The sequence below is a fragment of the Phasianus colchicus genome, chromosome 1 (assembly GCF_987193195.1).
Source record: "Phasianus colchicus chromosome 1, bPhaCol1.hap1.1, whole genome shotgun sequence".
Classification (NCBI taxonomy): Eukaryota; Metazoa; Chordata; class Aves; order Galliformes; family Phasianidae; genus Phasianus; species Phasianus colchicus.
Genome location: NC_143436.1, coordinates 22,984,311 through 23,008,128, shown reverse-complemented (window position 1 = coordinate 23,008,128; position 23,818 = coordinate 22,984,311). Strand labels below are relative to the sequence as shown.

At 36.5% G+C, this 23,818-nt stretch overlaps 1 protein-coding gene across 4 annotated transcripts; it reads right to left on the bottom strand.

Annotated features, from left to right (window-relative positions):
• Positions 1–1,870: 1,870 nt before the first annotated feature.
• On the bottom strand, positions 1,871–23,264 carry IQUB (IQ motif and ubiquitin domain containing). 4 transcript variants are annotated; one of them, XM_031615160.2, is made up of 12 exons: positions 22,591–23,258; positions 21,690–22,163; positions 20,364–20,525; positions 20,039–20,214; positions 19,630–19,785; positions 17,351–17,561; positions 13,623–13,798; positions 10,133–10,303; positions 8,518–8,694; positions 7,627–7,875; positions 4,687–4,872; positions 1,871–2,371 (listed from the first exon to the last, which is right to left on the bottom strand). In XM_031615160.2, the coding sequence occupies exons 2-12, from the start codon at positions 22,108–22,110 to the stop codon at positions 2,246–2,248; spliced, it is 2,211 nt and encodes a 736-aa protein (XP_031471020.2). In that variant the 5' UTR covers positions 22,111–22,163; positions 22,591–23,258; the 3' UTR covers positions 1,871–2,245. The 4 variants fall into 4 exon arrangements, with proteins under 4 accessions (XP_031471020.2, XP_089993087.1, XP_089993091.1 ...); XM_090136961.1 differs by lacking the exon at positions 22,591–23,258 and adding an exon at positions 22,421–22,440; XM_090136965.1 differs by lacking the exon at positions 22,591–23,258 and adding an exon at positions 22,310–22,409.
• Positions 23,265–23,818: the final 554 nt, after the last annotated feature.

Genomic DNA, 23,818 nt, shown 5'->3' with positions numbered 1-23,818 from the left:
TTGAGGTGACAGTATTTGGCTTTTGTCAAACAAAAATTTTCAACAAGATAACCAATAAATTGCTAGTTTTAAATTTAAGTTTTAAATGTTCAACATACCACATTCTTCAAAACACTTCTATGCTTTCAAAAGCCATTTTTGGACAGCAGCTTGAAGGAAGACATGAGTTTTCAATGTATGTTCTGTATGCAGGTAGTTCTATGAGGACTATGAGAATCATTCTATGACTCTATGACAGTTATTTCCTTCCCCTGAATGTTCAAAATCATAAGACAGCCATGTCTCAGTTAACAATCAACTGGACTTCTGCATAAACAAACAAACAAAAAAAACTGTTTGTGAGCAATTCTTTAGGAGGCTAAAACAAGCTTGGTTGCTAATGCTCAACTGAATGCAGAATCTAGAGCTCTTTAAGCATGAATTCATAACTCTGCATCTAATTTCACGTCCCTCAAATCAAGAGGACTGCAATAAATGGAGCAAGTTCAACAACATTCCACTGAGAAGCAAAGGAGGCAGAAGCACTTGATGTAGGAGGAGAGGCTGTACTTGTTCAGCCTGGACAACAGGCTTAGGAAAATCCTGATAGAAGCTTTCTGAAATTTACAAAGAGAATTACAAAATTAAAGTGGGTGTGCACAGTAGAAGAGACAGCAGACTTCACTGAAAGAAAGCAGCTTTCAACTGGATAGGAGTGTAAATTTCTTTTTTAAGCTGAGGACAATCAGGCACCAGACCAGATTGCTACTAGAAGTTGTTCATTCTCCATCCGTGAACATTTTGAAGGTACGAATGGATAAAGCCCTAAGCAATTCACAGAATCATAGAATGACTTGGCTTGGAAGGCACCTTAAAGACCAGGTGGTTCCATCTCTCCTGCCACGGCTAGAGTTGCCACCCACCAGCTCAGGCTGCCCAGGTCCCCATCTAACCTGGTCTTGAGCACCTGCAGGGATGGGGCATCCACAGCTTCCTTGGGCAGCCTGTGCCAGCACCTCACCACTCTCTGAGTAAAAAATTTCCTCCTAATACAAAATCTAAATATCTCCTCTTTTAGTTTAAAAATGCTGTCCCTTGCCCTATCACTATCTGTCTATGTAAAAAGTTGATCTCCTTCCTATTTATAAGCTCACTTTAAGTACTGGAAGGCTGAAACAGAAAAGGTCCAATGGTTCCACATATTTTTATAAGGGCATGTAGTGACAACATGAGGGGAAATGGCTTTACAGTGGAAGAGGGTAGATTTAGACTAGATATCAGGAGGAAATTCTTTACTGTGAGGGTTGTGAGACACTGGAACAGGTTGCCCAGTGAGGTTGTGGATGTTCTCGCCCTAGAAGCATTCAAGGCCTGGCCAGAGGGGTCCTGATGTCCCTGCCTATAGCAGGGGGTTGAAACTAGATGATCTTAAAGGCCCCTTCCAATTCAAACCATTCTATGGTTCTACAAATGTATACCATAAAATATTTTCCTCTCTAACTATAATCAAACATAAATGTAACTGTGTAAGTTTAAGAAGGCAATTAACTTATACTTTAAATAACACAAGCCTCACAAAAAATAAACAAGTTCTGAACAGTCTGCACTGTGTATTTTCAAATGTTAAGCCTGATTCACAATAACTTCAAGATCTTGGATCTGATAACTGTGTGCTGGCAGTTCCATTATGACCAACAGGATGAGCCACAAAAAGATTGCTGACTTTTTTACACCAATGTTTCCAAGGCATAATTGCTTCTTTTGGAAGAGAATATCCATTTAGGTTTTTGATAGGTTATGATTTGATGGGTTTTTGATGGGTTTTCTGCCTAATGCTTAAAATCAGATAAATAAATTTCATATATTTAGTATTATTTTTATAAGTAAAAGACAACAAGGATTTAGCTTAATTACCTCATCAAAAATATTAGTTTACAAACAAAATAATCCAAGTAACACAGGCATACATAGCCCAACAGTCATGGCTCATGAATGTAAATAGCTCATTGGCAATTATCTACCTTTTAAATAGTGAGATTACAAAGCATGAAATGCAGTTACGTGGACTGGTCAGGATCAAATTATTTTACACTCAGAATTTTATTTTGATGTATGTAATACAGTTAAGGTGTTGGGAAAACAACATATTTCTTTAAAAGCAGAGGAATTGTATTAATAAATAATTCAGTGAACTTCTCTGACACCTGTTATCTTAACTGAAGAGTTACGTTTTCATATCAGTAGGAATATGGATAGCTATTAAAAATTAACTTGCATTAGCCTGCTTGTCACTCCTGTGGAAAAGTGATGTCATCACTGGGATCTGAGCAAAGTACTTTTTTGCCCGGATATGCTTATGCTTTATTCCATGAATAAATGATGCTTCATAAGCCTGAAAGGAAAGAAAATCCAAATTCTATTAAATACAATTAAAATATTCAGCAATATACTTGTTGCTTTATATTTTAGACAATAGAAATAGCAATTCTTTACTGAAGTAAACCATGTAATGTATTCATATCTAATATAGAATGAAATAAAACATTTTATAGTTCTATACTGCTACCTTATGGTGAAAATCACTAACCACTCCTATTGAAATTTTAATCATCTGTTAAAAACAGTTTTTTATCCATGCAAGGTAAGTTTCATTGATTTCTTTTCAAGTAAGAAAATTTCAAAAATGGAAATTGTTAAGTATCAGCGCTTGCAAGGTAATTAATATGTGAAATTTCCTTGGTAAGAATGAGAATGATTATTTACAAATAACCATGGCAGCAAGCACTTCACTGTGTTTGAGTCAGCATATTTTGCTGATTTCTCATGATCAGTACTAGCTCAGAAGATGATGTATATAGCCAGAATATTTAGTTGGAAAAAAAATTGTTTTTGCTATCTCTTTAGTCATAGTTATGAATTAGAATCACTACTAAATAAAGTGTTTAAGAAGCCATTTTCTTTGTTTCAGTGAATGACAAACAATGATTCAACTTATGGCATTTTAACTTTGCCTCATTTTCTCTTATTTTACAAACATTTTTTGAAACAAAGCTTTGGCCATTACCACTGAAGCAAAGCAACTCCTCGCTGGCCCACTTCCTTTTCTGCATTAAGAGATAACTGAAAATAACATGCAACTTTAAAGTAGATTATATACCTTATCTGCTGCTCTTCTGGCCTATCTCCCACTTCCACTAAAGCAGAAGATTTGGAGGCTTTTCCCTGTTAACCTGCTGCCCACTGTCAGTCATCCAGAAGACTGAATAGTTCAAAAATTTTCATTTCCAACTTCAAATGAAAGCACTTGGAATAGGAAAATTAATGGTTCTTTTCAAGCTTCTAGCTGCACCAGGGGAGATTCAGGCTGGACGTTAGGAAATACTACTTTTCTCAAAGAGGGTCAGGCACTGGAATGGGCTGCCCAGGGAGGTGGTGGAGTCACTGAACCTGGAGGTGTTCATGGAACGTTTGGACATTGTGTTGAGAGACATGGTTTAGTGAGAACTATTGGTGATAGGTGGATGGTTGGACTGGGTGATCTGGGTCTTTTCCAACCTTGGAGATTCTATGAATCTATGATAATTACAGAGTGCACACCAGCTTAGAACACATTTAATAACACATGAAATTCAAGACTGTTACTTGTTGTCATAGACGAAGTTTGTTTACTTTCATTGTACATGAAAAATGTAAAAAATGCAGAAAAAATTTACTCTGTACATAATCTCATGTAGTTTCAGTTTCATTATTTGGAATAAATCCAGTTACAGAGAAAGTGTAAATCCAAATCAGAAAATATTTATATTTCTATTGTGTAAAAGTAATGAAATATTTTTTACTAGAATTTATCATTCATATTAATATCTCAAATCTACGCTTTGGACCTAATCAAATTAATAGCATATATGACAGTGACAGTCCAGCCTTAAGAAGTTAAACTGGGAAAATGCATAAACAGAACATTTGCCTGCCATCATGCCGGGAAGATAGATTTATGGATGCAAAGGTGTGTTATTAGATTCAGACCGCCTGGACAGCACTGTTGACTGGAAGTGAGACAGAAGAGTTAATATAGGAATTTCATCATTAAACTGATTTTAACTTTTAAAGGTAATGCTCATGTAAGTATGTGTCTGCTTGAAAACCCAAGGTGGGCAAAAATATGGATTGTTGAATTCCCTTTACATTTTGAATTCCCTACTGTATTTTCAATTCCCTACTGTATTTTGTTCCCCCAAAAAAACTTTCTCTGAGAGAGTCATTTATTTGTTTTGTCAATTTAGCTCTCAGATGATCTCAAAATTTCCAAAATGACTACCATCTGAAGTCCATGCTAGATCAACGGTACGCAACTGCCACAACATTTACAGCTAATCCCTAGTAGGTTCTTCATCTAGGCCAATTACGCATGAGCAGAAATGAGGGAGCATCACAGGTATGGAACTGTTCTCATTAAGCAGCACCGCTGAGGCTGCTAAGCTTCTTGCATTTCAGGTGGGAGAACCAAAGCAAGACAGTTCGGTATGGACTCTGCCAGCTGTCCTCTGGACTACTCCCTTATCTACTTAATAGCACAATCATTTAAACAGTCACAGTGGGCCAATTTAAACATGAATGAGTGTAAGGACTTTGGCCAAACATCATTACTCACAGGATACTACTAAAACAGTAGAGTTACTGGAAAAAAAATAAGCCATCAGATATTACCTCTTGAAGGTTATGCAGCTTAAGATGTGCATCAGCTTCATCTTTAGTGAGGAGAATAGTGTTCCATGGAGACCACTCTTGCTGCTTATCCCATCTGACCATAACCAAATCATAGAGGTCATTGCAAGCACTAAGAGCTGACTGACAGCCCCATATGTTCTCAATCATGTACTGCAGATGCTGTTGCTGAAATGGAAAACAAGAGTAAGAAAGGTGAAGCGTATTTCATTCTACAGCAAAAATGGTAACCATATAAGAGTTACCATTTACTCAAACTTTTGAGTAAAATACTTCTATGCATGTCATACAATCACTTGGTTGAAGAATATCTAGACTTGCATCTTCCTTTAGCAGGGCATGGCAACTATAAACTAAATTTTTCTTACATCATTGCTAAAATGCTACATTCTTACTTGGATTATTTCTGCCAGTGGAAATCTCTTATCTTCCTTTGACATCCTAATTGCTTAAATGCTCTTATAAAGCTTCTTAGATCTCATTTTCTTTCTCTTGTAGCAAGCTTTAACCTGTTCAGACTTCTTTGGCTGATGATAATAATCCATCCCTGTTATCCCCCATTCAAGAGTTCAGAATTACTGTTACTGAATAAATAAGTTATTATACACTTTATAATAACTTTATAAACTTTAAGTAATTTAGTAGTAATCAGAATAATCTGGCCTGAAATATGTGGAAAAATACAACAGTGAAAAGTCCTACCTGTGACAGACCTTAAATCACGGCCCACTCACCTTTCTTGCTCTCAGTCTGTTATTGGCATACTAAGAGTTTACTGTGTTCATGATACTGTTATTCATTTTACCAGATGTGGCCACCTAAGATCAGGTAGTTATGTTACAACATTAACAAAAAATAATGGAAGGGCTGTATGTAAAAGTTCTCTGGTACAGAAAGGTCTTTAGGTATACTTTTCAAGTTAATTTATATTGATCTTAATTAGTTTAATTTTTACTAGCCATCTGAAATAACCACAAATTCTTGATTAAAAAAAAATCATACATAACAAAAAAAAAATTAGGAGAGCAGTTGCCACTGAACTTGGTGAGTTTTTCAGGCACTCTGTGTTGATTCTTCTCTGTCTGAGTCATGGAAACGTTATTAGATCTTTATCTACAGGAGCCTGTATTCAGCAGAATTTGAACAGGTTTTCCTCCAGCAAGCCATTTGAAAAAGGCTCATTCCTCTAAAGAGAAATCATTACTTATTTAAATTAGTGTTTCCATGATACTTATTAGATCCCTGACAAAATATGGATGGAAGTATACCAACACAATGCTTTAGTGAAATGAAGTCTCATGTATTCTCAACTACTCTGCTTTCAAAATCCAGGAACCCACCTCAAATGTTGCCAGGAAAAAAATGTATGATAAAAGATGGGCTTAGAACAGCCATTATAATAACTATATGCTTACTGGTTCCAAGAACCTAAGACTGCTGCTACATCTGGTCTTAAATCTGGTCCTCCTTTATTAGTTTTCATTAATTGGTGTATATTTTTAGTATTTCCTCCTTTTCACCACATTTTGAATAACATTTTGAATAACTGTATCTTTTAAGAAGCCAGACATTTGAAAGTAGATACATTGGCATGTACTTTTTTTTTTTTTTTTTTTTTTTTTTTGTGCTAAGCTGTGAGTCTCAAATAATTGGCTAAAACTTACGTTAAAGTATATGAAGTACCATCTAAAACAGACCCACAACCTAATTTGTCATTTTCCTTGGATTACATTTTTTTTCTGCCTGAAAATTAGACGAAAGCCTGTTCTGTGTGAAAACTTTTCTGGTTATGGAGAAAAGTCTGATTTAAGAGACAACTTCTGCACTTTGTTAAGGTAGATATGCATTTTGCTATGAAAATACACAATTCCTATCACATGACACTCTGTCCCTCCCCTCTGTAACTTGTTCTACTCTCACAAAGAAACAGAAAAGTCTTTCAACCACCACCATTTGACAAGTTGGGAGCAAGCATCATAGAATAGTTAGCAACAGAGACTGGGAAATGAGGCAAAGAATGGATAAAGGTGTTCATCATATTCATTAGTTCAAAGGAGCACTCCCATCAGCCTCAGGACTTGACACAATTGCTGAACTAGTTCATTTTGATAGCAAAAAGCAGGTCTTTAGCTACAATAAACTGAATTTAGTGGAGCTTCCATAACACACACCAACTGCTTTTTTGCCTTAGTAGCACTCATGGTGTTCAGCCCAAGCATGGTTAGAATCAGCATGCAAGAAAACTGAAGAAAAATCTTTTGTCACAAAAATCTTACATCTATCCACGGACAATACAGTCAGAGCCTCTTTTGGCACTGAGCTAGGCAATGAATAAATTCATAGCTGCTGCAAGACTTCTGGTTGTGACAGTCATTTCTGGATGAACGACAGCTGTTTTCTGAATAGAAGTAGAGGACAGACAGTTGGGAGGTGAATAAAAAAGCAAATAGCTCAGAAAAAAATGAATCAATTTAAGTAAATGTTAGGAAAAAAATAAGGAAATCAGTAGCTGAATATACAAATCTTGGCTGTTTAGATATTTATAGCTTGAAACAGAAGAACTTGAAATTAATTTGGCTAAAAGTGAGTCCCAGTGACAGTCATTACTGAGATTATGCCAGTATCTTTAAGCAACAGGATGGCCAGGGCAGTACCAGAGAATTTGGATCATCTGATTCTGTTAGCTGGACATCCTGTTTCTTTTAATGTATTGTTTGTAACCACTTTCGAAAGTACAGATATACTTAAGGAGCTTAAGTGCTTTCTCTTAATAGTACTTAATAGTATTGAATATCACGTATCACAGGAAGAAGTTTTCATAGCTTTTAGCCTATTTCTCTTCCTGTCAGCTACATTCACAAAACAAAAATTATAATCAAAGCTGCCAGTTTCCATTATTAGCAATGCTCTTGCAGACATTACCTGAACTAAGAAAACAATTCTAGCATCATCCTGATAATCAGCTTCAGACTTTCTGAGATTTTCTAGAATAAGTCTGTACTTCAGAAATGATTCACGTTGTCGAGCCTCATTATCAAGCTTGCAACACAAGTGACATCTGCCAATGGTGCGGGAATTAGCAGGAATAGGAAACTCAGTAGCTGGTAAGTAATTTTCGCAACTGCGACAGAAGTGAACATTTTTATAGAGCTTTAAGGGATCTGGTGGAACCTAAAAGATGAAATTAAAGAAAGAAGTTATTTTCTCACAACTTATCTTATTTTTACTTGTGTGCCACCCAAATTCTGTAAGGAATAGCTTTTACATATGTTTATGAAAATAATACTTAAAAGTCAATAATTTATTTCAAAATACTTAATAGCATTTTCATATATATATTTTTTTAAAACGGAAGACTTAAAAGAGGTGTCTACCACTATTTTTACTTCCTCTCTGTTTCTGTTTTTCAGGAACTAAATATTCTTCCTTTCTGTCCTTCTTACAGTGGAAGAAAAAAATGCTTTCAAATCTCTCTACTGGTTCCCCGCTTGCTATTAAGATTTACTGTTAACATTTGTAAGATGTGTAAGGCCACTTAAAGTGCTCAGATTTTTCAGTTCATACCTGGAGCTCTTGGCTTGCTCTCTGCTCCCTGCTACCTGACAAATTGTTAAGAACATGTCTATGCTTCCTAAATGACTGTATAAGGTTATTCATGTGATACTTGTATATATTTTTACTTCTTGAGGAATACTCACAGCAATTCTACAGCAAAAGGTTATAGGAAGTAAAAGAGCATTCAGGGCTTTCGATTCTCCTTCTCTATCTTTAGTTTCATAGCCATTAAGTCAGATGGCAGTCTAGGAATACTACCTTAAGTATCCTTGCAACCTCAGGGTTAAACTTCGGAATTTTAATATACTGAAGAAATAGTGTACAAATTCTTTTCCTCAGTCCTTCTAAGTTGCATTCTTTTACTTCTCGTGACATAAGATCAACTTCCCTGTCAATTAATTCCACTATTTCCTGTGTTAATTTACATTCGTGTTCCTGAAGGAAAACAGAATTAAAAAGGAAAAAGAAAACTTTAATGTTATAAAATAATTCTTAACAAAGGTATGAAAGCAAATTATAGCTTCTGTGTAATTCATCAGTCACAGCTCTGTATGTTCACAATAAACGAACCTTTAGTGTCTTAGGAAAATAACCTCCAAGCACACTAATGTAAGAAGTTAAAAAAAAAAAAAAAAAAAAAAAAAAAAACCAAGAATATATACAGATTTTGTTTCAACGAGCCTGTATATATACTGAAGCTATGAAGAACTGTAAATCAGGCACTAAATAATGCTAAGCATCTAAAATGAGACTGAAAACTGTTCTGTTCTGTTGCTCCAAAAGCCCCAAGAAGCATCTCAATAAGAAGCCTTCCTTTGGTTCTGTGATAGGAAATGTACATACACTGGTAAAAAGGAAAGGGGAAAAGGAAGAAAAAAAAAAAAAAGAAAAAAAAACGATACAAAAGGCCTAAAGGACTTACAACCATGTTTGAAATTAGTCCTTTCAGTGCTTCAAATACTTAGAGATACTCCAGAGAGAGAAATCAAGTGGCTTAGGTCAGTGTTTCTTCAGCTGAAACACAAGTGCTAATCTGTAGAAATTCTAAAATTTGTTTACTACACAATATTGAATTGTATTAAGATGAACAGAGGTTCATAAATTAGCAATGCTCCCAATGTCATATTGACTTTAAATCAAATTCTGCTATTACCAAAACCAAGAGCAGGACAATAGTTTCATTCAGTAAGAACCAGGAAACAGCATTCTATTTTACCTCGCTGTCAATGCTGTCATCTCAAAAGTACTTGAAAACTTATCTTGGTATTCTTTTTGTACATTAATATGAAAAAAGGGAGAGAAAGAAAGAGATTAAAAGAAAGGCAGACAAGTTTTTATTGGTGGGATGCTGAGAATACTGGGAGCATCTATAGGGGATGCGGAGTGGAAGAGAAAAGAATATCAGTATTTGCCAGCCATAGAAAGTGGCAACAAACCTACAGAGATGATAAGGTTCTAAACAGATGTGTCAAGCAATTGAGAAAAACAGAAGTACAGTAATAGCCATTTACATTTCTGTCATGATTTGCATCAGTTTGTTACAAATATTAAGCTAAACTTTGTACTAAATTTGTATTATGTATTAATACACACACACAAAAAGATCAAAGCCATAGGGTTAATGCATCTTGAAGAAAAATGTGTACATCACAAAGTGCAACATGAATTTTAAGTACATGTGGAATACAAATCATTCTGTCACGCCAGTTGGTAGACTGGGCTTTCTCTTACTGCCAACTGATCTCCCTGGCACCTATTTGCCAGAAGAAGAATTGCTTATGTATCAACAGAATTAAATCATAGAATCATAAATGATCATGTCTTTTGAAAGTGCAGCTTAAATCCAAACATAAATAGAAAAATAAAAACATACCTTCACTGTACCTCTGAGTGTTAACAGCACATCTCTTCTCTCATCTTTTGGGATGTCATTCATGCTAACACTGCGGTAGATTTCAAGTAGTTCTCTGGCACGGAGTGTGTACTGTGTATCCATTTCTGTGATTTTTCCATCACATGCTTTCCATCTCTTAGGTTGTGCACACTTCAGAAACAATTTGTACGACTGAGCTATTATAAACTGATCACCAGCTGAACAAGTGTATTGTTACATAAAGTTTCACCAGAGCAAACTGGGACATGACTTTAATGCTTAACTAACAACCAATATCTAATTCTATTGCCAATACCTTACAGTACCTTTTCCACCAGAGCAAGCATTCAATTGCACACTTTGTTTAAAATTGCATGTCATGAAATTTCAGAGTAAATTAATAGTACATAGTATTCTCCTACAAGGATATGCTCTACTTCTTTAAAACAAATTTACTGATGGTGGTGTTAGAATTTGCTCTGTATTTCATCTTGCAGTCATAAATCCCTCTAAAGTATCAGTAAGATCAGTGGCACTGTTGACTGTGTAAAGATCGCAAATTTAAGCCCTCAGAGTCAGCTGCAGTACAGAACATCTCCAGGGAACTGCTCTATTTATGCTAACTATACAGACAACTGTAGAAGGCATAGACTTTGGTAAAGTAAATTACAAGAAGACTTTACAGCTTATTGGGTACTTGGGCTAGCTCCCTGCTTGCTAACTTAACTACATAATATACGCCTGCTACTTCAATTCTCTTTGCACATCTTTATCTTCTAAAGACAGTGAGAACTTACATGGGATTGGTTGCACTACTCAGTTTGAAAAGTCCAAACATTGTCCTCTTTCTACAGGACTGGCTCTGAGGGCTAATTACCCATGGAGGTAGATATCTAAATCCAACAGAAATATAGCATTCAAAACCCTCTCCCCATCATTGCCCAATTCCACTCCCTGTCCTTAACCATATAGTGGGACAGTTACTTTGAACTTCATTCCCTGTGTTGATCATTCACTTTCACTGTATTTGAAACTCGAGTATTCACAAACATCTGTGAACTTCACTTTGTGAAGTTGGAAGTTAGCTGCAGAAACACAACATGAAGTCTTCAGATACTTGAGTAGTTTTGTGGAGAACACACCAGTATCTCTGTGATCATTATTATGTTCAAATATATAGGCCTTCTGTGGTGATGTCATAAAAACAGCAAGAATATTAGGTAAAACATGTGAACAGTCTATATAGGGTTTTCCTCTTTTTAAAATAAATTATCAAATTATAAAAATAGGTAAGCAAAAGAAAAACAAAGCAACTGAAAAGGGAGTCCAATACTGAAAAACATTTGATTATGTTATCAGTGGGAATGGAACTATAATTAACTGTTTATCAATAGTAACAATCCAGAGCAAAAACTGATTACAGAACACAACATCAGTGAAAAATAAAACCCTTAGCTCCTTAATTAAACCTTTGAACTTATGCAAAATTAGAAAGAAGTCGTTTTCTGTCTTAAAAAAGGAGCACTCCAGCATATCTTTGTTACTTTCCTACACTAACACTGCATATTAACAGAAATGCTTAAAAAAAAAAGAAAAAAAAGAAAAAAAACAAAAACAAAACAAGCAAGCAACAACAACCAGCAGTTTAGGAGCAGTATCATGCTGCAGCTTTCTCTCACAGCATGTAAGCAACAATCCCTGTTTTCCAAGGGGTACTTGAATTCATTACCTTCATTTGGTCCTCCTAATGAAACCACTCTTTCTAAGACAGAAGAGTCATTTGCTTACACTATGAGCACAATGAGTCAATGAGCACAACTTTGCCTAGGAAATGGCTATTAAAGCTGGGTTCCTCTCATCAGTTTACACAACCCATATATAAGCTAGCAGCCTCACTGTTCTACACTGAATACAATCTGTAACACAGGCCAACTGCATTATGACCACGTTTAAATTATCCAACTCAAGATATGATATCTGTAAATTCTGTCATTTTTTCCTCACTACTTCATCAAAACTGAGTATTATATAAAATAAATTTCAAACAAAGTAAACAACTTTCTATTGAAAACAAAACATTAGTCTCATCGTTACAAACAATATTGCCAGTGTTTCAGAAGAATTCCAACTTAAGAAATATGTTTACTTTAAACTGTTCCAAGCTTCTTTTTCTGAGATGACAGAAGAATGTCAAATAGTAGAAGCAAATATTTAACAATGAAATGATTTATAGTTTTGGTATCATTTCTAAATATTTAGTTTCCTGGTATTTTTCACTCCTGAAAGCAGTAAGAGAGAATTCAACCACATCACATCAATAAACCTCGTAACAGTTCCACCAATATTGCTGTTGCAGTATATTTTTTCATAGTTATTTCACAACTGTGAAAGCAGACAACAAAAAATCTTTCTTCTTAAGGGATGGATTGTTGAGACATTGTTTTAACTTAAAAGGACTTCTTGTATTTTACATTAAAGAGCCATTGAATCTAATGTCACTCTAAACTGTCTTTGTGGGAATTAACTGAATGAATTCTCCCTTTTCTTTTTTTTTTCTTTTTTTTTTTTTTAAGCTTTATCCTCAAGATTATACAAAAATAAATTCTTGTGTAAAATTTGTTGTTCATCTAAGAGCAGTCAATTAACCACTGAGATCAATAAGATTCAATTAAAGCTCTCCTGGCTTTCTCATCCTGTACATGAACACTGAATAAATACTTCCTTTAAAGTCCAACAGAAATGATGACTTGGGAACAAAGGCCTATCCTAAATGGAAAAATGAACAATAAATCTAATTTCTGAAGGATAAATTTTTGAGGGAAGAAAAAAGAAAAAATAATCACATAATTAACTCTGTGGGGCTTAAGATTTTATAATCTTTTATCTTTTTTTTTATCTCTCTATAATCTTTTATAATTTTATAAACACTAAATATACGCTTAAATTTTGCATTTTACTGCAATAGCAAACATTTCATTCTAGAAAGCAATGAATGAAGATAGCAGAGGGAAGGTCACCTAGTCATTAGTTTCATTTAGAGAAACAGAATGTTTTTGAAAGAGAAGCCTATAGGCAGATTTCTAAAGATTCAAAAACTGATTAAGACTAAGATCACAGTTTCATGCATGAATTATTATAGCATTCTAATTCACAGAATGCAAAATACAGAATGGTTTGCAATGTTCTTATGTTTCATTACCTCAAATTAGCCTTTCTGAATTCTGTCAGAATGATCTTAGTGCCGTCAGAATTCTATCCTTGATGCAGGATAGTTAAAGGATAAAAAATTCATCAGTGCTAATTGTTTAAATTATATACATAACTGGTTGTGGCTATGGTAAATCTCACAATCTTAATGTTGCACTGTTTGTCTTTTGATAATCAGTCACAGAGCTACAGAAGTTACTTCTGGCAAATGGTTTGCAGATGCCTTTTCTGTTTTTGTCCTCTGAAACTTTCTTTATATTCAGTCTAAAATTATTTCACTGACCTTATTCAGAAAATGCAGTACTGCTTTTTGTTGATTGTCCTCGTCTGCATTTAGCTTGTGTCTCCCAATGGAAGCAATCAGCTGTGTCTCTTGTTCTAGAAGTCCACAAAGTGCTGCCTTTCTTTCAGCTCCAGTAAGAGTTCTGTTAATCCGTTCCGTCTCCTCCTGCCTCCATGCTACAGATACAAATATTCTGGGTAGTTTTTTAGAAGATGCTTTTCAGTGAGATTTCTACTTTCATATTCAAGAAATAACATATTTTCTATAATAATAATAATAAAGCTTTTGTATTAGCAAGTTGATTATTATGCAAAATAGAAATAAAAACAGCACAGAAAATACTGCCGAGGATAAAGATGTTCTGAGAATGCAAGTATACATCAATACCACACTGCCAGGAAAATCAGTGAGAATTTAGCTTCTGTGAAAGTGTGCGATGCAGTGATTTCTTTAGGATTTTGCATCTAAAAACTACTCCAAACAATATGAACACGAGGAACTTTTTAACCAAACATCGATCATCACGATCTTCTCAACAGATTAAGAACAGGATCTTACTGTGGTCCCACTAGTACTCAGTGCTACAGCTTCTCCCTGCAGAAATGAGTAAAGATCAAACAAGACTGACTGACAAACAAGTTTAGCACTTCAGGACTTAACAGTAAATATTGAGTGGTATCATCTTTTGCCACTGAAGGCTGATGGATGCACATATATAATTAGACAATCATTATTTTACTCTCTCTTCTGCAGCAGAACCCTTCCAGTGGAGGGAAGTGATATACAAACATGCTGATGACAGCAGCAGGTAAATCAGTGGATGCTATAAAAACATCTGGCCTTCTGACTCAAGGGCAAATCACCAAACCACAGGTACCTGCTGCACTTTGAAGTAGAAGCCAAATGGAATGACTAATATGCAGGCACATCTCTCATGGCTTATTTTGCAGTACCCATTTCTTGACTATAATTGCTGACACCCAGCTTGTATGCCCTTACAGAAATCTCTCAGTAAAATCACCATTTACATAAGACTGCTTTCCTTTGCATCCATCATAACAATTCCTGCCTATTTTGAAGGGTATGCTCCATTTCAAATACATCCAACGATTTTTGCAGGGAGTTCTGTCAGATCCAAAACTTCCACATTCCTGAATAATATCTCAAAGTTATTGTTTCAGAATATTGATACAAAAGAAAAACAGTGAAAGAAAATAATCCAGTATGTGATGAACAGCTACTGAAAAAAAAGGCTATAACATCCTGTATCAGGTAAGATTAAAGGCAGGAGGAGGGAAGGGAGGAAAGTTTATTTTCTGCCTATGGCTTCCTTATCTACAATGCCTTATGTTTTATACTTTAAAATATTTCATTCATTTCCTTAAGGCTCTCCAAGCTTCGGTATTAATGTGACAGCTGTCTGACAAGTTCTGAGTATCCAAAGATATATTTTTAAATAAAGCCATTTCAGCAAATAAAAGCTCCGCACAGAATTAATTTACATGAGGCTTTATATGCCTGAAGGGGGCAGCAACTTCAAAGGTGGAGTTAATAAATACTAAGCAACTTTGTACTTGCAGAAATGAAGGGCCTGTCAAACAGTTACCCATACTCACCTACAAATTCACCACGTACATTTTATCAAGTCAGACATTCCTCTTAGACTATCTATTTTACCTGTTTTACTTGTATTTTTTATTCCAGTGTTTATAAAGCAAATGAAGTAGTTCATACTTTTCAAATAAATAGTGAATGTGTCTATATACAGACACAGAATATTTAGATACGTCTCATTTGCACCATACAGTCAACAGGTAAGTTTTTGTACCAAAAGGAATTGCTTCTCCTGGCTGACAGTGTAATAGTATCCCTATGTTGTGATCAGCAGCAATAACCTTCACAGATCTGTAGAGGACAATAACCTCATTCTATTACTGTCACAATGATTTAGCTTGTGTAGACTGTTGACACTGTAAGAATGTAAAAGTAGTTTCAGATGCAGGTAGGAAAAAAAAGACTTCCAAGAACCACTAAGCTCTATTATAATAAAGAGCATGACTGCAAGTCTCCAGAGAAGCAATGAGTCAACAGTGCTAAACAAAGACCAAACAATATGATTGATACTAGACAATTATCTCCAACAAAATGTTAAAAAGACATTTCAAATATCAGTGTTTAGTTTATTCCTTCACAGCTCTTGAAATGGCAAATGTTTCTCAGATTTCCTCAATATGCAAAGCTGGACTTTTTTATTGTTCGTGAATCCAGCCATACCGAATTAGGCAAAAGAGATGTATGTAACCATACATTTTAAATCTAAGAATATCAGAAAAAAAAAAAAAACAAAAAACAAAAAACAGTGTGCTTATTCAAAACAACAAATCCCAGGAAGATATAATTCCCCAAATTTAAAAGCTTAAGGATGGAAATAATTTTTACATTTGTCACAAAGAACAGTAAAATTTATGTCATTTATACATTTAGACAAAGCAGTTTGTTTGATGCCACACACAGTATGACAGAATTAAAAGATAAGTGTATAACTTGGGATTTCTTGAATCATGAGCTTAGGCTCTATGAATAACACATACTGCCAAATTTATGCTCAGTTTACTGTAGGAAAAATATCTAGGATGGTTTAAGGTAGATCCAGTAGCTTTGCAATGAATCAGGGAATCCATTCCATCAGTTCTGCTATAGGGACAGCAATGTAAAAACTGCCAGAGTTAAACCATAAGCAAGCACTTAAGCTTAGATGCAAGCTGTCTAAAGTGACAATCCAAGTATTTTGCTTAAAAGGGGTCATTTTAAAAGAACTATTGCAATTTTGGGTTTTTTTTATAGGCCATCACATTGTTTTCTATTGTTTTCATTTTTCTAAAAGGGCATGTGTAATTTTTTTGTTATAGTTAGAAGGTCATTCTTGTATAAGATTTTATGCCAATTATTTGCAGTATTCACCTTATTTTGCAAGGGAAGTTTACAGGTGCTTGTCAGCAGACACCATCCACTCTGCTAGGAGAAAGATTTCATGATGCCCTTTAGGAACTTAAAAAAATGTTCTTAAGATTTAATATTTGTATTTTTTAAAGATTTTAAAAATATTTTAAAATATTTGTAAATTTTTGACAGCAGTTACAGCAGTTCTGCAAATAAAATACATTAGAAAGGAGAAGAAACAGCAGCAGAAGAGGACACGAATAAAGAAATGAAATGAAGAACCTCATTTACCTTTCCTAAATTTCTGGGTAGAATTTAATCCATTATGAAAATTAAATGGCAAATGATGGATCTTAATTGCAATTTCTTCATGACATTATTTTCAGTGACTTATATGCATCAGAACTAACTTAGTGTTTTGATCCTTAAAAGAAAACAATAGAAGAATCTCGTTCTTGTTGACCCGTATCAGGTCATCTTGTTCCTGTAGCTGATCTTACATCATTACAGATGAATGGGAAAACAAACAAAAATACCTCCAAAATAACACAACTGCTAGCATCATTTTATGAGCTAGGGTTTTTTTCCTAAAAAAAAAGCTTCTAGAAATATATAAAAGGCAAGAAGATCTTTAAAAATTAAATAAATTCCACTGCATAGAAAAAGGAAAAGGAGATGGAAAAGGAGATGATCAGAAAGGAAAAGAAACCAGCCAAAAACCAGAAAACTTGGTTCTAAACTGCTCTTTTTTTTGCTGACTTAAGAGTGCTCCCTTAAGAAAAACTTACATTCTAAAGCGTGGTAAAGCAGGTCGAAATCTTCTTTGGTTTTAGGGTTCAGTTTTCTCTCTTGCTCCATTCTCAGTTTGTCTTCTTTCTCTTTTTTCCTTTGTAACTTTTCTTGTGCTTCCCATGCCAGCCTTAATCTCTTTTCTTCCTTCAGATTTTGTACTATATTTCTAGCATGCCAACGACGAAAATATTTCTGTAATACTATTACCTACATACATAAAATATAACAGAACCATCGATTTAAAAATCAAACAGCACAGCATTTTGTTTTTAACTGTTATTTTCTTAGCATTTTAACTACATTTTCTAAGATTTGTCTTGTACTTAGACTAATTTAAATGCTTTAAAAACAGTTATGTACTATTAGTCTAAACACTAGCCTGCTTACTGTTTTAGTTAACTGCAAGAGTGTAATCAGTGAAGGAGTTTCATTTTTCTTTTTCAAGGCCCCCTTAAAAACTGCTTTTTGCCATGTTTTGCCATTGTTTTAATCTTCTCCCCTCAGCTGTGTAGGCAGAGGTCTTCATTTTAGTACCAATTTATGCTTTGTCAAAATTGGGAAATTAGATTCATATTTGCAAATTCGAAAATAATTTTTAAAAAAGCACAGCCACAAAATTAACTACATTTTATTTGTAAACAGAGAATAAAAATGAAATTAATACTGTTCTTTTGACAAAACTTTAAAAATATATATATCCACCATCCAAAAATGTTGCTATTAATGACTATGGAGCTAGCCTAGATATATCAGAGTAGGGAGGACAATACACAAGCATGAACTTCTGCCAGCTGAGTTAGCACTTGCACCAAAAGCACTTGAGCCAGGTTAATTTAATGCCATTTTGAGTTTATTAAGTGTCATTCAGTGTAGAAGGCCATCAAACACAAAACCATGCTGATACAGCTAAACAGCCTCCAGAGATATCTTACTCTAACATTTCCCTTGGATACGTCTCCAGTTAGTATTTCAGAACAGAACTACACTATGCTGTGCAAATCCACCAAATTGAATCAACACCAAGCTGATGTCTCCACTGTGCTCTATTCTTGACACAGATGCACTCTAAAAAATAATTTTAGAATGTTATATATCAACAATAAAAAATACTCCTGTGTTTTTCTTGTACTGTGAAAAAATACATACAGAAAAGTAACCAATACCCGTGGTATTAAAACCTGAAGGCCAGTTTTGGTTATAAGAAGCCGCTATGAAGGGAGAAAATACATGGGAATACATTTGCAAAGTGTTTGCTTTTGAAGTGAAAACCAAAGAAAATCATTCTGTTGTAACATTTGTAGCAGCATTATAGGTTACCTACAGATACGTTACAGATTTCAGTGAATAGCACTAATGATCACAGTAAAACTTACTCAAAGTCCTGGGGAAACAGTTACCTACTTGGGTTCCATTCCAACAAGATGCTTATTGCTCTCAGCTGATGCTGACCAAATAAGAATTTCTTACAGAAAATTTTAACAAGATTTAAAAAGCATCTTGTCAACCATACTAATACAATGATCCCACTTAGAGAAACCAACTTTTCATCCACTTAGCAAGACTCAGACTGCTTATTTTAAGCAATTAAATTAGGAATTACAGTATTTACAAAGCAGCGCCCAAGCTAACATGATGACAGGGAGTAATAAGATAGGTGTGCAGTCACTGAACAGGTGCTTTACAAAGAGAAGTTCAGAATGCCTAAAGAGACATTCTCTATACAATGACTATACAGCATCTGTTATCAGAATCAGCTACACTGAGCATCTCAGTGCACCAAAAGACTCCGAACCAAAGAACCCACAAGGCCACAGCATATATCTAGTCTGTTCTTAAATAAATAAATATAGGGGGAAAGAAAAGCCATAAAATCCAGAAGTTGTTGAATGTAAGTCACATAAATCCTAATGCAATGTTCTAGCTATTATGTCATACATGGCATCGGGCATGTAGTTCTGAAAGAGATCAAGAGAATGGGAATGGGACAGACCTATTTTAATAACTAGCAGTATGTATGAAAGTTTAACTTAAGACAGAAAATAGTAAATTCACAATGATTAATATTTAAGAAACTAATGTCTCAAAATGTTGCTGAAAACACTAACACTGTAAGTGTGCACACGCACACTTATCCTATATTCAGAAAGATAAAGAAGTGTGAACATTCTGAAGTTCACTGTTAAGATCACTCTTTGAACACTCTGAAGACTCATTAAATATGCAGATTTTTGCTACTTTTCTTTGCAGATACAGTTGCAAACATATGAGAACTTACTGCTTCAAGTCGACGCTTATGGTATTCCTCTGCTGTAAGGTACTTTCCAGGGGTTATTAGTTTGTCACTTATGTTTGACACATACAGGCCACTTTTAGTCATCTGTGTAGATGTTGGATTTGTTGTTTGTTGATATCTATTTTTTTCACAAACTGTCTAAGAAAAAAACACAGATCAAATTATCAGAAAATACATGGATTGTTTTCTCATTTCAAGAAATAAAGAACAAAAAATTAGCTATTTATAAACCCAAACCACAAGACTCATTATATAAATTCATTAAATATATTCACTTGCATACTTACTCTTGATTTATTTACTTCCTCATTCCTGTTTGAAATAATTGTGTCAACATTCTGTTCTTTGGCAAAATAAAACGTATCTTAAAAAGACACCATTGGACCATTACCTGTGTTTCTCTACAAAATAACGTAGTTCCTTTTTCAGGTCTTTTTTTGGGTACCGTTTGTGACCCTGCATTGTGAAATTCCACTCCTGTTATTCTGTTCTTAAATCCACCCAGAAATGGTTTACGAAAAGTAGGTCTTTCAATTTTCACAGTTACATCGTGGAATGAATCAGAATCTGTCAGAATGAAAGTTACAGGATAGAAATATTGTTTCTTTCGGTAACACATTGAGATTACAGAAGGTTTGTTTATTTATCTATCTTTATGTAGATATCCAAAGGTATACAAATATAGCTACAGATATGTATTTAAAGGTGCCATTTACCCATCTGTACTCTGACAGTGATGACATCTGGCATGTGGTAATCCTGTTGAGCTGCTTTACTAGGTAAAAGTTCCAGGTCAAGACACAACTTCTCAGACTGGATAGTTTCATGAAATTCAGCCCTACTCCACATAACAGTTTGAGTACCTTCAATTATGCTTCCTAAAAGGTAAAAAGACAATTTATGATATGGTTCTCAAACAACAACAACAACAAGCTTTTCAAATTAATCCCCAGATGATTTTACTGAAACACTGCAAGAGAGAACAATCATAGATTTTTGAGCTGAAAAAGTTTTCCTCAACAAAAATTTGAAACATTATTACACACATTAAGAGAGATCTAACGTGCTACTGTCATCACATAAAAATTCATTCATATTCCAATCAGAAAAGATGCAGTAAGTAAATATCTTTATTTGCAAATAGAGAATTTTAAATCAAAGTTACCCACATACGCACTGAACTTTTATTGAAAATCTTACCAAAGCCTGTTCCAACTTAGAACTAAGCATACAATGTCTGAATCGGTGTGGTTTTTTCACACAGTATTTGACTTTATGGTGCTTATTCAAAGACTACATTCTGAACCAGATTTACTTAGCTTGATGCTCCACAAATTAATTTGGTTTGATTTAGAGATATGACACACCATCTGGCTTTGGTACAGTCCATTTCCCAGGAAGGAATAGCCAGCTACCTGAGAATAACAGCATCTGAACACAACTCAGGCAAGAGAAGGCAGTCAGCAACTCCATATTCTGAAGGGTCAGCCACTGTGCTCACACGTGAAACGGGATATGTTGCCTTCATCTCTGAAGGCCTAAGGAAGTGGGGCACTGAATTGAGAAGGGGAAGCAAGACAGGACACCCAGAAGAGAGAAGAACAAAGAGCAGGAAATGCTGGACTGTTTCAGGGACTGCAGGAGAAAGGCGTGGAAGGTGGCTGGTAAGTCACAGGAGCCCTAGGAGGTAAAACAGTAAGGTGATTGCCATGGTCTAGTCTAAATTGATAGCAGCTCATGCTGTATTTGGAATATGCACTGCTAATTTTAAAATACCTGTACAAAAGTCATATGCTATTCTTGATACAAGGATCACTTCATAAAAACGTCATATTAATCCATAAATTGCTATCAGAATGTGAGATAAACAATATAACCCTCACTTTTTCAATCACATTTCATTTAAGAATTTTAAAAGTCACCTCAAAACCAAGAACCTGCAAACGTAAACAGAACAAGAGTGCAGGGAGCAAAAGAAGGCATCGTCAGATTGAAGTATCCCTTTAGAGCAGTAATGTCCAACATTTTAGCAATTTCTTTACCTGTCCCTGTTGAACTTGTCACATTCTCTGACAGCGATGCATTTTGAGATGTTTCTTCTTCCCTTTCTGAACTTCTTAATTCAGGTAACGTAGAGGACTTTGTAACGGCAACAGGAGATGCATTCTCAGGTGATGCACTGAACGGGTTCTCTGGCTCAAGCACACCTTGGTCACCATCTCCCATCGCCTCCTGATGACGGAGTCCTTCTCCAGGAGCCTCCCACAGATCTGCCCCTGCCCGCTCCCAGGAGGCCGGCAGCTTGCAGCCCTCATCTGCCCACATCGCGCTGGCAGCAGGGCGAAGCAGGGCCTCGCCGGACGGCTCCGTGCTGCCGGCCTGGCTGGGCCCTGCAGGAGGCTGCTCTGCTGCCCGTGCTCCCGTAGGGACAGCTGAGGGGCAGCTCTCCGAGGCACCTTCCATCTCCAAAGGCTGAGCTCAACTTTTTAACCTTTCTGCAGGAACGCCCGCCGTACCTATTAAAAACACAAACAGGTTTGTTGTTATCATCACAGGAGCGGCAATATCCTGAAAAGCTTCTCCTAAATTCTTTCCCAAGCAGCCTATTTAGAACAGCTTCAAGTCTCAGTTTTCACTCAATGCAAAACACTCAGCATCTTACTGCTCTGTGACAGCTCCAGTGTGCCAGCTGGCAGCCAGCAGAGCCTCTGTATGTACATATACGCATGAATATAGCTGAGAAGGAATACACGGGTATTTTATATACACTGACAAGGGAGATTCGGGAATCCGCGGTAGAACCCCGCCCGGCCCGGCGTGGTGCCGGTGTGACGCTGGCCCCGCCCACAGCCCCGCGCCCCCCCGGAGGTGCGTCCGCGCGGCTGTGCCGGCAGGGCCCGCGCCAGCGCCCTCGCATCGGCCGTCGCGCCAGGTGCTGGGTACCGCTCAGCGCCGCGGGCCGCTCCCCGCCCCGGTGCCATCTCCGCAGGGCTCTCGCAGGACCTCCCGTCCCGGGCGGCTCTCCATGGTGGCAGCGCGTCGCGGTAGCCATGGCAACGCAGGGCGGGGCTGGAGGAGCAGTTGCGCGTGCGCGGTGAAGCCAAGCAGGAGATGGCGGCGCCGTCTCCGCGGCTGCTCGGCGGCGGATGCCGGGGCTGTGGCGCCGCTGTGCGCTCGCCTCCTCGCTGCGCGCCGTCCCGCGCTCGGTGCGAGGCTCCGTAGGCTCATGTGCGAAGGGCCGCTGCCTTCTCTCTTAGTCCTGAGCTGAGCCTGAGCTCAGAGCAGAACCGGATGGGGAGTGACGTACTCCGTGGAAAGAGCTCTGCTTTATCACCATCGTAACCACCTTCAGCATCCAACTCAGCTTCAGTTTGGAAAATGTTTTCTCCTCCCCCCTCTTCCAGTTACTTTGTTCTTCCTCTTGGCAAAGAATTAAACTAATCAGGAACACTGCCCACGCACTGATCTCTCTCAGCACTCCGATCTACTGTCTTCCCTCCCTTTGTTCTCAATAACCTGCAACTTACTAATTATTAATTTAATAATTTTGGATAGCATAAATGGAGTTAATTCCTGCTTTCTAAAATAGTACAGCAAAATTTAGCCAGCAATAAAGCAGAAGTTATAATGCATGCTGAAAATTTGATAAAAATCTGAAAAATCCTTCTCTTAGTGATTTCTAGACTTTATCTTCACAGTAGAACCATTCTAACACTTAGGATAATGGATTCCTAAATTAAAGTATAAGCAAAAGCTAATTCAGTGTTTTGGATAGATAAAAAGAGCAATCCTATTTTGAGAGATTTGAAAGAACCATTTATAGAGCAGCCAAAGCACTGTGTCTATAAATAGGAAACATAGCTCTAAAAATACCCGTCAAGGCAGTAAGTTAGTCTGTTGCAAGGACTTATTTCTGCATTTGAGAAAGGGAGAAGAGGTGAACTTCTGGAGAGTGGAACCTGACCTCGGTGCCAGGGAAGGTTATGGAGCAGCTCATGTTGAGGGAGATCACACGGCAGCAGGACAACTGGGGATCAGGCCTAGCCAGCATGGGTTCACGAAGGGCAGGTCCTGATTGACCAACCTGATCTCCTTCTATGATCTAGTGACCCGTATGGTGGACGAGGGAAAGGCTGTTGATGTAGTCTACCTGGACTTCAGCAAAGCCTTT